Genomic DNA, 15,926 nt, shown 5'->3' with positions numbered 1-15,926 from the left:
TTTACCTGCTTTCCAAACGATTTGCCACCCAACTCAGCTTGTTCACTACTGTAAGATAAACAGAATGGGTTCCCCTACTTAATAAAATAATCATTTTTCATATTGCCTATAAAGAATTTTGTCTTGTAGGCTCATGCTTTGGTCCCAATCTGCCTTTTTAGTCTTGTCACCCTTAGAGTATTGAACAACTAAATGTGCCAGCCAAAGTGTTCTTTAATTTTTAGATTACGTTGGTCTATTGCATTTCTTCTTCTTCATTGCAAGATGAAACACCACGTATTCTTCCACTTCTGGAAGAATCAGACTAAATACCACTTCTTGAATGAGGGTCTTCCAGACCCTACTACGCTAATTGTATAGACTCTATCCTGACCGAAACCCTATTTTGACATTTCACACACAATCATAGACAACTACAAAGACTACCAGGCAGGCTTGCAGGAGGCCTGGGTAGGGAGCCTTGGTGTCACACAGTAGAGTGGGCAGCCCTGCTCATACCAATGTGGAGAACACCGAGTTCCACAGCAGTTTCTAGAGGAACTCATATCCCCTAGCTAAAACAGTGCTCAGAGACCAGTCAGAATTCTTGGCCTACTCAGCTTTAGTTAGAGACCTGTTCTTATGGAAGAAAATCCCATGCACAGACATTTTTTAAAGTGTGTGTACAGGGGAGCCAGTTTTTGTCACTTATCCCCAACTTCTTTAGTATTTTATTCCATAACCAACACAAACGTTTTGCTTGGGGCTTTCTGCCAGTGGCAAGATTTTCCACCTATAACCTGTGTTAATTCACCTGACCCTCCCTGGGTGCCATTCAGCTGAGGAAAAGAGAACACAGGCTGAGTGAGCACCCTTTACTCTGTGACCTTTCTTACACTATAATAGCAAGTTGGTAAAGACTTGCCTGTTATAACTGCTTGGCACACAGTTCTAACTGACCGCCTCAACATCTGGCAGCTCTGAATATCTTTCTTTTAGTTCATCACTACACACAATGACCACCTTGTATCATTATTTCATGTGTATATATCTTATTTATATGACTTATACTAAGTTTTTTTAAAAAAGGATAGTGTTTACCCTATAAATCCCATAATATCTAACATATGTTCTATAACAAACAAGTATTTATGAAAAAGATAAATAAATAGATACATGGTGAGCAGCCCTAATCTAAAAATCTGAAATATTTCAATACTGAAAACTCTGAGCACTACTACAATGCCATGAGTAGGAAATGCCATACCTAACCTGTAGCAAGTCAGTCAAAACACTAGTACACTAAAACATATACAAAGTATTTTCAAACTATGAATATAAGGTGCACATGAAACAAATTTTGAGTTTAGAGTTGGGTCCCAATCTTATGATAGCTCATTTATATGTGCAAATATTTCAAAATCTAGAAAACTTTTGAGTCTCAAGTGTTTCAGATAAGGGATACTCATATAACATTCCATAAATAGCCAACATATATAATACCCTTAAAAGGAAAGAAAGGAAATAGATATAACATAGTCTGAAATGCTAAATACAGTCTACAATTTTCCTAGCCGCCAAATAAAATGTTAAGCAGTCTATAAAATCCAACAGTATTTACAACACAAATGCAATCACTTTCACCATACAGGGGAATAAGCCCAAAAGAAGAGACACCTTTGAGAAGAGAGCATGTGTGGGTATCTGGTAAAGATATGTGATATCTTCACATAAGCATCTTCTTACTTGAGCAACCTGCAATGATCCCTATTTTTGCCACTGTCTTAATCATTTTATCAATGATGTTTATAATTTTTTATTGAAATTATATAATTATTATAGAACAATCCAAGCCTGTCTCATATCAAATACATATAAAAGCAAGCAATAATGTTATTGAATACAGTGAAATAAGAAAGATGCCAAGTATAAGTAAAAGCAGAGTAAAAATCAAATGAGAAAACAGTCCTTTTAAAGCAGAGCATATGTTGTTATCATATACAGTGTAACTCAAAGAATGCAGTTCACTACAATGCTGTAAATTCAAAACACAAGCACCAATAGAGACTACACAAAGCAGCATTTTAACTTAGGAAGGCTGCTGCAATGGCGTCTGCTTATAGGTTAAAATAAATTATTCAGCCAAGCTAGATACTAAGTCCTCCTAGAACTAGACAGACACAGATCATCACCTTGTGTGTTTCTTCAGTGAAGTAACATGGACACTGTCAGATAAAAATAGGCAACTGTTAAGATACCACTTTACTACTTAAATTTAACATCTTACAACAGAACTGAATGCTTGCTTGAGTGGTTTTTGATTTACTGTTCTAACTCACAGACATTTACCATCAGTCTGGGCAAAACTTTACCATTAAAAACTTATGGTTTCCATATTCTGATTCATAGAGGAAAGTTATAACAAAACAAAAGGTCCTCAAGCCTGCCTCTTGAGTTCAGTGGGTTGCTCTTAAGCAGCAAAGCTTAGAGTAGAAATGCTCCAAGTTGTCATTTAGTGCAGCTCTCTTTCAGGGAAGACAGATGACTTATAAGCCTGGCTAGAGGTCAAGAAACTTCTCTTTTACTACTTCAGATTGGTGTATCTATAACATTAAAGAACAGACTGCTGAAATAAAAATGTATGAACAATTATGAAAGAAATTAAGAAAAAGGTATGAAAAATGTTACAAATTTAAGTTTTGACAGTTGATACAATATTCTTTACCTCTGAGTTCCTAACATAATCATAAACATATTACTAGGTAGAATAAACATTAAGATTATGAGGTATTGTCAAATAAGAATCAACATACAAACACCTGTCCATAAAGTAAGAAATTCAGTATCAGGGCCACAGAGGAGTCAATGTATAAACATGTATCCACATAACAGGTTTCATGAACTGACTTACCTGCCCTTATTCTCTTTTCCTTTAACTTTACTTTCTTGGCCTTTTCCTCCAGTAGGATCCCACTCTACACAGGAATCTTCAACTTTCAAGTTCAAATGCGATGATGAGTTATCTAAACTGAAGTTAAGAGCTGCCCAAGACAATGGTTAACAAATGTAAGATGTCTCCACTGTCTGGAACACACCTGCCATATTATTTCTTACTCAACTGAGCCAATTCTGTGCAAAGAGAAAGAAGTTCCAATCCCTAACCCTCACACAAAAAACTCTGAATGCTTAGGTTGTAGTTTATAACTCCCACCTATTTTCAATTATATTTTCTCTGTATATCCTATACACTAACCAAGTACAGTGCACTTGCATTGCTGATGGTATCTCTGCTTCTACAGAATGCTCCATCAGCACACAGTAATCAAAATTCCACGTTATTAGAATTATCAGTTGGTTCTCAGCTGATTGTTTTGACTAAAGGAAAAAGAGAATTGGTACAAGTACAGAGGAAGAAAAAGCAATATAGTATATAAAATGATAATGTAAAAATAGCACACGTATTCTCTCAGAAGCTTTACTACATTAACAATTCCACACTTCAACTCTCATTAGTGCTAAACTGAGATCACCATGAATATACTGGAGTCAATGACGGTGACATAAGCAAAGGAACCAAGCCAGAGGACAGATGTCTTGTTTGACCAAGTAGAAGGGAAAAGCATCCACTTCATGAAAACAAGGCAAACAAACAAAAACATAAAACAACCTATGCTGCTTTTCAGATTATCTGATGTTTTAGGAAATTATATGTACTGTTCAAAATTCTTGGAAGTGCTTATTGGGGAAATTGGTGAAACATAGTATTAGCTTACCTTTCTAGAAACTAAGAAAAAAATCACAAAATGAGTGATTCAGGAGCTGTACAATGCTGTTTCTTCTATTTTGTAATGCAATTCCCAAACTATCTTAGAAGGTATCAGCTACATAGTTACAAGTTAATCTGCTTCTGCTACATCTCCTGCCAAAAGTTCAATTTTTGATAATTAAGATTAAAGAAATATTCTTTTATAATACATCATTTTGCTTGCAGATATTAGATGAAATTAGCTGAGGCTTTTTTGAGCCTGTGAAATATGCATCACCAAACAAGATAAGCACGTAAGACCCAATGATTACCCAGTGGATGAAGTGTCCTTTCATTCCTGATTCTAGCAAGAGCAATTCAATTCCAACATGCATCACAGTTATTGTTCATTGTTTCACTTATGAAACATCTGAATAAAAATCTACTGACTTCACAGCTCTACTAAATGTCATACTACACAAGGAAGTCAATCACTTTCAAAAGCTGCATCTAAGCAGAAGTAAACGGAAGAATAATGCAGCTTTTCAGTAAAAAGAAGGTTGAATTCTTTAATAGGTAGATACACTGAGAAATTTCTAAAGTCAACTGCTTTATGGAAACAGTTATCCTCTGTAGGTTAGGTATTAGGTTATGCAGTTAAGAGCATCTACATTTTTGGGAGAAAGAAAACTTGGCTTTAACATGAAGGTGCCATCAATGCTCATTGCTTACAAAAATCCTGAGGCCATCAGAAAGACAAATCCTAGGCTGTTCCTCAGTACTTCTTATGATGCAGTAAAGAGCCACCAGCCACCTGGGTGGCAGGAAAAGGCACCACCCCAAGTCACTTGTGACCCAACTCATCAAATACCATACCATCCAAAGAGAAGGGCACAGGTTTCCAAGAGTGTGTCATGTTTAGTCTCTTTCTTTCTACTGACACTATCACTTTATTAGACCTCTGTTAAGTCATACATCTTCTCTAAGGTAACAGGGACAACTCTAAAAGCAAAAAAGAATAGAAAGCGGGGGCTGAGAAAGGATTAGCTGTCTTGAAACTAAGATCCTGTCTCTAATACTATAAAGCTAAACCACAGGCACTATTTGAAGTTGGAGAGAAGTTTTGTTATCTAGTAATAGAATTTATCTTTACAAGAAAGGAAAAGATAATATACCTTAAAATTCCTGGTGATAAGAACTTAACAGTACTCATCACTTTTACAATTTTTATGCCAGAAGAAATAATGCTACATACATTGAAGGGACAGAAATAAACAATGCTAGCTGTGTTATATTTTCATTGGCCTGAGCTATTTAATTGCCACTCCTCTTCCCTCCATTCTCTGTTGGTATACTGATTGGTACTGGGTAGTCAAAGGCAGCAGGAACAAGCCGAGCAACTTAGTAAACAATGTTGAATTGTTTTTAAAAACCTGGACTTTTTCCTACAATGCTTATGTTTTCATTAATAGTCACATCAATGCTACAAAATAATCCCAGAAATTTTGTAATCCATAGTTGTATAATAATTTGGTGTGGGACTCCCTGAAGATCAGAATCACAGTTACTGGGTCTCAGGGTTGTATTCCAATCTAAGCTAACCTTAGGAAGCTACTGCTAGAGACCCCAGAGACCAGAATCAGCTTAGTCGCTCTCTATGAACCCAAGATCAATCAAGAGCCTGCTTAGTAAAACCCAGACACTGCTAAAGGAATAGCTATCAGACTCCCAGGAAACCATAAGCCAACTATTTATTTTCCAACTTAATTTTCATAAAATTTATAGCTTGTCACAGTTAGGTCCAAGTTTGTTCACCAACTATAAAGAGACAACGAAAAGGAACACTAACAACACAAATATCTGATGCTCCTTAGGGTAAATATTTATAGCAATGCAATCTTTCCTGACAAGGGCCAAAAGTAGCTCAAGTCATGTAGAAAAGATTATCTGCCTGGAAATTTGACAAGTCTTTGAAATATAAGAATCCTTTTTGAAAACAGTAGTATCTCAGTTTGATAATAAATAATTAAAAGTAATTACATTTCTTCACTAAGCTACGTATAATTCTCAAATAAAATTATTTGCTAATTCAAATTATTTCAAATGAGAATTTTTCTAGGCCTTTATGCCACAAACATTTGTTTGCAGCATCAAAAAATTACAGGCCTTGAAGGCTCAAGCACTTGACTATCATGCACAGGGCTTGGGGTCAAGTTATAGGACCTAGTTTCATTGTGGTATATGTTTATCATCTAGGTAACAGCAATTTTCTAGCATGCATATCTATTCAAATGTATCATAAATATATGTAAACTAGAAGTCAGTGGGATGCTCCAAGTCTCAAGTACCAATTACAATGTAAAGTCTAACTCAGGAAGTAAACTCAGGCAATTATCTCTTCGCAAGTGGGGGAGCTCTAGAAGATTGGCTTTCAAACTGGCAAATACCTAACCAGTCTTCTATGTGACAAAAGGGGACATTCATTAATCTAAACTTCTCTGAGAGACAAGCACTTGGATTAGAAGCCTACAATAAAGGATGGCCTAGAACCCAGAAGAGATTCTTCTACCCATCTAGGGCAGATCTAGGGACTGTGGTAAGTAATACATATTTCAACTTTCCTTTCTTCATTTGCATTATGGATATCAGTAATATCTAGCAGTGATCTCTCAATATGATCTTAATGACTAAATAAATGATTTGTCATTATTGTGTATGCTATGTAATTATTAATAAACTGTATAAATGGTAATAACTACAAGAAAATTTGGGAAAAATAGAGGGAACTTCTTTGTTACTGATTCATAATTAATTCTCTGAAAATTACAGACAACTTCAGCAATGCTTATGTATTTAACTAACCCAAAATGTGAACTAAACACCCACAGACAAATATAATAGCATCGCCTCGGGACAGTGCAATAGCTTAGCAGGGAAAGGTATCTGCTACCAAGCCCGCTGACCTGAACTTGATCCCTGGGACCCACGCATGGAGAGAAGTGACTCCTACAAGCTGTCCTTTCACCTCTCTTCATGCATGCTATGGCATGTGCCCCCACCACAAACATATGCACACAAAATACATAAAAATGTAACTTAAAAAGAAACCAAATAAACAAAAATGAATTGACTCAAAGAAATTTTGCCCACATGAATATAATTATAGGGAAAATCTAATAAAAGCCACTACCACTATGGTTCTATTTTCTGCCTTATATTTCCTGCATTGGAAAAGCAGAAGTAGGTGGCAGGAAGGAATCCAACCGCACGTGAAATGACCCTGACAAGTCTCGAATAACTTCCGATGGTAAGCTCTGTCTCCTGCTGTACAAACGGCTACCAGTCTCACCTCTGGTTTCCAGGGTCACCGGGTCAGAGTATTCTCCAGCCACAGCCTTGTTGCAAGCTCGTACTCTGAAATTCATATACTTTGAATCAAATTTTAAGCCTAAAAAAATGAAAGTTTTTAGTCATAAAAAGTAAAGAATTCCTTCCCAAAAGTGTATGCATCATCAAACAGACATTTTTTGTCCTCCTTAAAAATCTCTTTACTTGAGAAGAATATAAATTTATGTTAAATGGTTGATAATGTCTGAAAATAAGAATAATGACTTACCTAATATTTTCTTCAAAATAAATAAATTATACAATTACCAACATTTTCAACATAGTGATAACTAGAACAGTACCCTTTCAGACTTGGTTAGAAGTGGCATTGTGCTGGGTATGGTGGCACACACCACCTGGAATACTAGCACTTAGGAAGCCAACACAGGAGGATCATTAGTTCCAGGTTCACATGGGCTGGCTACAAAGCAAAGCCCATCTGCATAGGTTGAGAGCAATGACAACAAAGCAATGATGGAGACAGTAGCAGCTCCAGCAGCAGCTGCAGCAAGCCTGAGTATTTCATTCAAGGACAGTGTCACAATTTACAACAGCACATTCCTCCAGTTTCTGGAAAGTAAACACCCCTAAGGAATTTTTGTATTTATATGAAATACTTGTTTTTACATGAGAAATGAAAGGAAGTAAAGCACAAATACTACCATGACCTGTGTAGTTACACCTCGACTAAAATCTTAGTCCAAATATTACTAGCTGTAAGCCGGGCGGTGGTGGCACACGCCTTTAATCCCAGCACTCCGGAGGCAGAGGCAGGTGGATCTCTGTGAGTTCGAGGCCAGCCTGGGCTACCAAGTGAGTCCCAGGAAAGGCGCAAAGCTACACAGAGAAACCCTGTCTCGAAAAACCAAAAAAAAAAAAAAACAATATTACTAGCTGTAAGACCGTTACCAACTTGACTGATCTCTGTTTGCTAAAGTAAAAATTACAAAATCCATTCCCAACCATTCAGGTGTGTTGATTAACTCTGGTGCGCTGTGTGCACATCATGCCTATTGTACAGAACACCAGCTCCTGGGAAGAAGCAGTAATCAACAGGACAGCTCCTAATGTATCCTACTCTGCATAGGGTGCACCGAAAAACTTAGCTAATATTTTGTCATTTAAAGCATCAAAAGTCTTCTTTATACTAAGATATCTTTCTTAAAAGCATTCAAAAGGCCAACACACAGCAAAAAAATCTTAGCTAAGTCCCAATTCTGTGTTAACATGGAGGTAATCAATCTTGTGGCAGTGAAAACAATGGTGTTTATAGTATCCCTGAAATGTGGAGGTTTGAGTAAAATAAGTAGTTTTTCATTTAATAAAAAATTAAAATGAAAATAAAAGATTAGCTGGGCATGGTGGCATATGCCCTAATCCTAGAACTCAGGAGGCAGAGTTCAAGATTGGCCTGGTACATAGTGAGGTCCAGGCCAGCTAGGACTATACAGTTAGTCTGTCTAAAAAATAAAAAGAAAAGAAAAAAGGAAAAATAGATTACTTTGAAATACTGTTTCCAGAACATTCTTTTATACTCGCTCTGCATACACTATTTTAGTAGGTTGCAGATATTAATTAAAAGTTTTACTGATATTTGAACAGAAATTCATTTACATAATAAATATCTAAAAAATCAGTTTGGCTAATAGAACTTAATTTTATCATTTAAAATAACAAAATATTTGTCTTAACTACACTTATTTTCTAAGGATTAGATTCATGAAATGCTGACAGGTTACCTGATAACGTATATTCAGTCCCCTTAATGTTATCAATCATTTCCCAGCATCGCTCATCCTTCACGCGTGGAAGTCCATCGAAGTTTGTTTTCCTGTATTCCATTATGAAGTGGTCAATCTTATTATCTTCTTCAGGCATTCTCCAAGCTACAGTTACAGAGTTGTCAGCCACCAAACACTCAACTGGCTCTATCTCTGGAGCTTTTGGAACTGCAGAGAAGAAAAATAGGTGGGGGATATCATTCCTCACATATTTTAACACTAATCAAGTATTTATGCTTGGCATTCAACCTTTGCTATTTCTTCTTTTTTACATATTCAAAAGTGAATCAGGCTAAGAGAAGGATAACCTACAAATTCAAAATAATTATTTTCAAAGTCTCTTTTATTGTCAGACTATAAAAGTTTTCATTTCAAAGCCTTCTTATACACTCTGGGTTTATTACAATCTTAAAAGGCAACAGGTAAATTCTAAACATCTATCCATGCTAAAAATAATCGAGAATGACTTGTTACTTCTAAATGTATTTTAAATATTGTTTGATACAAATTAATCAGTATTGACAAGTTTTGAATATAATGATTAATTAAAATTTCTGTTTTCAGTATATTTTTAAGATCTTGTTTTTAGGGAGTGGGCAGATAGAGAACAGTTGGTTACCAGGTACGAACAAATATATTAAGTTAAATAACAGGAATAGCTTCTGATATTCCAAAGCAGAGGAAGATGACTACAGGTGAACAGTTGACAATAATTTATTGTATAATTTTAAAACAGTTACATTTTTAATGCTCCTAACAATAAATGTTTGGGGTGATGTGATCATGAATAATTTGATTATGGCTTTCTGATATGATTTTATATCAAAATATCACACTAGACTCCATAAATACATGTAATTGATATATGTCCATCAAATTTCAAAAACCTTAAAAAATAATTTTTTTTTTTTTTTGGTTTTTCGAGACAGGGTCTCTCTGTGTAGCTTTGCGCCTTTCCTGGAACTCACTTGGTAGCCCAGGCTGGCCTCGAACTCAGATAGATCCGCCTGGCTCTGCCTCCCGAGTGCTGGGATTAAAGGCGTGCGCCACCACTGCCCGGCAATAATTTTAACATACTAAACAAAACTGAATTCCTCAAAAACACTTATGAGTTTTCAATTGTTTCTCCCAAGAGTTTTATGATATATTAAAATAAATGGATTCAATGAGATACAATTAACATGTATGACTATAAATTGATTTATTTTCTATAAAAGATTTCACAGCTTTGCAACACTGGATAAATGACACAGATGTGTCATAATTGTCTAAAACTCTGCATATACTATGCTGTGGGATGTCTTTCTGTACACTGTAAATGTGTATTGCTCTTAATGGTTAATAAAGAAGCTGTTTTGGCCTATGGCAAAAAAGCTTACAGCCAGGTGGGAAATCTAAGAGAGATACAAAGAGAAGAGGCAGAGTTGGAGGAGGAGGAGGAAGAGGAGGAGGAGGAGGAGAAGAAGGAAGAGGAGGAGATGCAATCCAGCCATTCAAGAAGGAAGATATGACAGTACCAGTAAGCCATGAAACCACATGGCAAGACATAGATTAATAGGAATGGGCCGAATTAAGATGAAAGAGCTAGACGGGCGGTGGTGGCGCACGCCTTTAATCCCAGCTCTCGGGAGGCAGAGCCAGGTGGATCTCTGTGAGTTTGAGGCCAGCCTGGGCTACCAAGTGAGTTCCAGGGAAGGCGCAAAGCTACACAGAGAAACCCTGTCTCGAAAAACAAAACAAAACAAAAAAAAAAAAAAAACAAAAAAAAAAACAAAAAAAAAAGGATGAAAGAGCTAGCTAATATAAGCTTGAGTCATAGGCCATACAGTTTGTAATTAATATAAGCCTCTGTGTGTTCACTTGGTATCGAGCAACTGTGGGACTGAGCAGGACACAGGAAAAATTCTGGCTACAATACTATATAGATATCATATGTAAATTACGTTGATTAAAAAGAGAATTTAAAAATATTTATTCCTCTTGGGCATGGTGGTACATGCCTTTAGTCCCAGCACTTGGGAGGCAGAGTTCGAGGTCATCCTGGTCTACACAGTGAGTTCCAGGAGCAGATAAGGCTTTACACAATTAGTTCCTATTTCAAAACCAAAAATTATTCCTCGTGTGCAAAGGTAGATCAATATTTGAAATTGATGAATATATTCAATAACATTAATAATATGATCATAAGAATAAATAAAAATTATAATGACAATATGCAGTATTCATGACAAGAACTTTTAACAAAGTAGGTACAGTAAGAAACTTACTAAACAAGAATATTTTCAGGGGGCTGGAGAGATAGCTCAGTAGTTAAGAGCAGTTATTGCTCTTGAAGACGACCTAGGTTCTATTCCCAGGCCCCACATGGTAGCTCTCAACTGTCTGTAATTCCAGTCCCAGGGGATCTGATACCCTGTTCTGGCCTCTGTGGATACCAGGCACACACATAGTGCACACACATATGTACATATGTGCAGGCCAAACACTCTTTTATATATATGTATATATATATGTGTGTATATATATACATATATATATATATATATATATAATAAAGTAAAAATATTTTCCAAGCTGTTCATAATGGTGTATACCTGTAACCCCAGCTCTTGGGAGGCTGGAGCTAGAGGATTCTCAAAAACAAGCAAGCGAACAAAACGAAGAAGAAGAAAAAAAGCCTAGAGTTAACATCATACTTAATGGTGAGAAACACAATACCTTACTCCAAGACTGCAAAACTAGGGTGAAGATCTTCCCTTCTCATTATCACTACTCAACATTTTACTGTAAGTCCTATCTAAACCCAGTAAGACAAGAAAATAAAAGGAAACAGACAAACTAAACAAGAACAAAATTGTCTTTGCAAATGAAAAGACCAAAGGGGAAAAAATCCTAACCCAAACAAATTTGGAAGTGTCAAGAGGCCATACAATCACTGTGGAATATGAGGGATAAGGGAATAGAGCAAAAGAGAATTTAACAACAGTGAACTTATTTCCTCTCAAATATTAATAAGAACCAGCCTTAATAATCTTCTTCCCAGGGACTCAGAAGAGAAGCTACGAACAGCGCAAATTATTTTCAGGAAAAGAATCTAAGTACACCGAGCTCTTAGTCCATCTACTTTATTCCTCTGGGATAAAATTCTATCTCCTCAGCTTCTGTTCTATTCTCATGCCTCACTCCTTTCTTGCCTGATTTCTCTCTACATTTATCTGCTGTCCTCTAAGTTATATCTTAATTCTCTCATCTTAGTTCTGCCCCATCTAGGTCTTTCTCATCCATCTAGTTCTTTCCCATCTCAGCCTCTCTCCCTTCTCTTTCTTCCCCATCTCTTTCTTCCCCAACTGACTCTTCCTCATCTTCCATCTTGTTCCTCTAGAACTCTCTTCTAGCCCTTCAACCTAGCTCTTCCCCATCTCAGTTCGGTCCTCTCCAGTTCTTACCCATCTAGTTCTTCCATTCTCTTTTCTCTTCTCTGTCTAGTCCTTCTTTGGAAATAAAACTGCCCTTTTATCCCTTTGGCCCTTATCTCTCCAGGCTATCCCTGCTCCTGCTGTTTCTGGCAAATGGGCTTGATCGCTAGGCAACTTCCATCACAGCTAGATGCACCTGTCAGTTGGAACCCTTTAGTTCTGAGTTAATTGTTAAGGGTGGATCTAAAACTAGAGATAAGACTGTGGAAAGGAGAAAGTTTAGCTTACTTAGCACATCCACCAGGCCTTCTCAATCAGATAGTCTGGATGCTTAAGTCTGTTCTTAGAGAATACAGAGGTATCTCTGATAAGATACTTTCATCCATCCGGGGATAATCCTGGCCAGATGCTGTTAATGACAATAATTACAGGAAGGCCTGAAATTAGGAATCCTGGCTATGTTACTGCTCAGAAGGTTATCTAAATATTCCTTTAGTAGAAGAGAAATTGTGCCCAAAGAATGATGGAAAAGCTACAACAGCACACGAGAAATTCGTAGTAGGAAACGGCTAATAATCAAAAGCCAGTATCACCAAGACTCCTTGAGCCTCAGCTTGACCTCTGGAAGGCCCTTGGCTTCTTCCAGGTATTAGCCTGTCATAATCAGCTGAAGTCCCACTTTATATATTTTTGCGGCTTGCAGCAATTCCCTATGGAAACTCTGCTTGGCAAAGGAACAACAAATGGCTCCTGTCAAAGCCCAGAGAACTGTGCAGTACCAGCAGAGAACCCCAATGCAAACTACAGACATCAGTTAAGAATAAACCGTCAAGCTGGGCACACCTTTAGTACCAGCACTCAGGAGGCAAAGGCAGTCAGATCTCTGTTAGGTAGAGGCCAGCCTTGCCTACATAGTTCCATGACAGCCAGAGCTACATAATGAGACCCTAACTTAAAAATAACAACAACAGCCAAAAAAACAAAAAACTCACGCACAAAAAAACCATCAGCATTGTCCATCACTTGTTTCAAATGTACCTTATTCATGATAATAACAGGGGAAAATGTGGAGGAAGAAATAGACTTCAAAATGCTAACTTTACTATTTGCCTAATTTTCTATAAATCTAAAACTATTATAAAAACAAATTTTTTTACTAATTTTTATAATTATAGTAGGAAGATAGCTCAGTCAGTAAAGTCACCACAAAGAACTGAGTTTGATGGCCAGAACTGATGTACAAAAGCCAGGCACTGTACCAGTACACCTGTGCACTTGGGAAGTAGAAACAAGTGAATCCTTGGAGCTCAGTGACCAACCGGCCTGTTCTAATCAATAAGTCCCAGGCTAGGGTGTTGTGGAGTACTTATTTACACTATAAAGACATGCCTCTGCCTACATTAATAAACAGCTAAATGCCCAATAGCTAGGCAGGAGAGATTAGGTGGGACTTCTGGAGACAGACAGAATGCTGGGAAGAAAAGAGGCAGAGAAATGCCAGTGATACACCGAACAAGTTGGATATATTGTACAGAAAAGAGGTAACTGAGCCATGTGGCAAAATGAAGACTAATAAAAGAAGGTTAATTAAGTTATAAGAGCTAGTTGGGAGCAAGCCTACACTAAAGGCAAGCTTTCATAATTAATAATAAGTCTCCGTGACATTATTTGCAGGATGGTAGCCCAAAAATGTCTGACGAAAAAGTATTACTACACTAGTGAGAGACCCTATCTTAAATAACATAGTGGTCAGTGCTTGAAGAATAACATCTGAAGTTGGATTCTGATATGTACACCTGCCCACATACCTGCCCCTGTACACACACTAACATGCACGCATGCACGCATACATACATACATACATACATACATACATACATATACATGTTCACATCATTCAGGGCTTCACTCTTTGACTACGTTTATTTTGTTATTCAACTAGTGTCCTGTACACATATAGCTTTTGTTGTTTCTCCAGCCTGTACTTTATCTCAGGATATTGATGAGGCCTGTGGGGGGAAATGCCAGAAATTGTGTAGTACATGCTTGTGTAGTACATGCTGCACTAGAATTTTCCTGCCTCAGTGAATGAAGTCTTTTCTTACTCCACTCACAAAACAAACAGACCAAAAACAAAACAAAGATAAGGTCCTGGACTTTTGCCTTTGATGACACATCATAGTCTGTGATGTACATAATCTAATGTATGAGACATATCTAAACAAGAATGAAGATCCAGAAAGGTATTTACAGCTTTAATAGTTGGGAAGCAGTGGTCAGCAAGTGGTTTCTCATAGGCACTTAGACAGGGCTTAACCTGAGGCAGAATTCCATGAGTGACATTACTGATCAAACAGGTGGCACTGGGTTTTTCACAGAGAAATTATCTTCTGCATGAGAAACGATATTTCTAAAAACAATAAAATACTAATCCATAGACCTTTGTATTGTTTTAAATGAATAATCTTAGGATTTAAAGTTTATTTTGCTTTGGCCTACCATCCTGCAAAAGGCAACAGAGGTACATATAGAAGTTAAAATACAAAGCAACTGAGAACTACCAAAGTAAGCACCTCAGTAAAATAATACTAAGCTGAAAGGAGGAGAGGATGGTCAAGTTCTAATGAATATGAGGTCACCCCAAAATTCAAGTTTTCTGTGTAAATAATTATGTGAACGATTCTTATAGTACATCTTAATAAGACAAATTTATCACAACACTATCATGAACTTCCTTAATTGTATCTTACAGGTTTTGTCCTATGATATAAAACAGTTGTTAGTCTTTATTGCTGCAAATGATGTAGACTACCCATTGTCAAGAAAACAGAGCGTAGATAACCATGACACCCTATAACCTACATCTCAGGTCAGCTGACATTTCACTAAAAGTGTATCAGCAGGAAGATTCTTCTATCTTGTGAAACAAAATAAAGTACTAAACACTGGGGTTAAAGGGGAAAGAAATTGAAGTAGTGATACTTGGGAGGAAAAGGATTATTTACGTTGTCTAACAGTGATCTACAGAACTAATATTTATCTCTTTACTCACGTTATTTGCATCCAGGACTCTACAGTGAGGTTCTGACAAACAGCATATAATCTTAATTCATTCGAGCACTCTGTTTCACTTAAGACTTTAATTCTTTTACATTTAATGATTTTTAAGATTTATTTTATGTATATGAGTGTTTTGCCAGTGTACATGTACATACACCATGTGCATGCCTGCAGAGATCAGAAGGGGGCACTGGATTCTCTGGGCTGGAATGAGCTATTACATGGATATATGAAATCAAATCCAGTGCTCTGAGAAATACTCAGTACTCTTTACTGCTGACCCATTCCTCCAGCCCTACATTTAATTACTGATGGGGAAGGATTTACTGATTGCCACTTGGTCAACTGTTCTCTATTTGTCTTGCAGTTCTTTTGTTTCTTCTCCTTCTCTTCCCTTTTCCATTTAAAAATTCTTTGAATGGGTTTCATTTCCTATTTCTTTGTCTACCATTGCTAGGATTTTTGGGGAGTGTGGTTACCATGTCATTTACATAAAATATTATGTGATATTATGATACATACATTCATACTGGTTTTTATTCATGATTACTGATTCAT

At 36.8% G+C, this 15,926-nt stretch overlaps 1 protein-coding gene across 1 annotated transcript in view; it reads right to left on the bottom strand.

Annotated features, from left to right (window-relative positions):
• The window catches only part of Fsd1l (fibronectin type III and SPRY domain containing 1 like), a 76,298-nt gene that overhangs the window by 17,933 nt on the left and 42,439 nt on the right, over positions 1-15,926 (bottom strand). The window contains exons 7-9 of the mRNA XM_059254359.1: positions 8,851-9,060; positions 7,074-7,172; positions 2,891-3,020 (exon numbers count right to left, since the gene is read on the bottom strand). Of these exons, the coding sequence (XP_059110342.1) occupies positions 2,891-3,020; positions 7,074-7,172; positions 8,851-9,060 (439 nt within the window). The remainder of the gene's footprint in view (positions 1-2,890; positions 3,021-7,073; positions 7,173-8,850; positions 9,061-15,926) is intronic.

Source organism: Peromyscus eremicus, chromosome 2, assembly GCF_949786415.1.
Source record: "Peromyscus eremicus chromosome 2, PerEre_H2_v1, whole genome shotgun sequence".
In the NCBI taxonomy this organism is placed as follows: domain Eukaryota; kingdom Metazoa; phylum Chordata; class Mammalia; order Rodentia; family Cricetidae; genus Peromyscus; species Peromyscus eremicus.
This window is presented reverse-complemented; position numbering and strand designations above follow the sequence as displayed.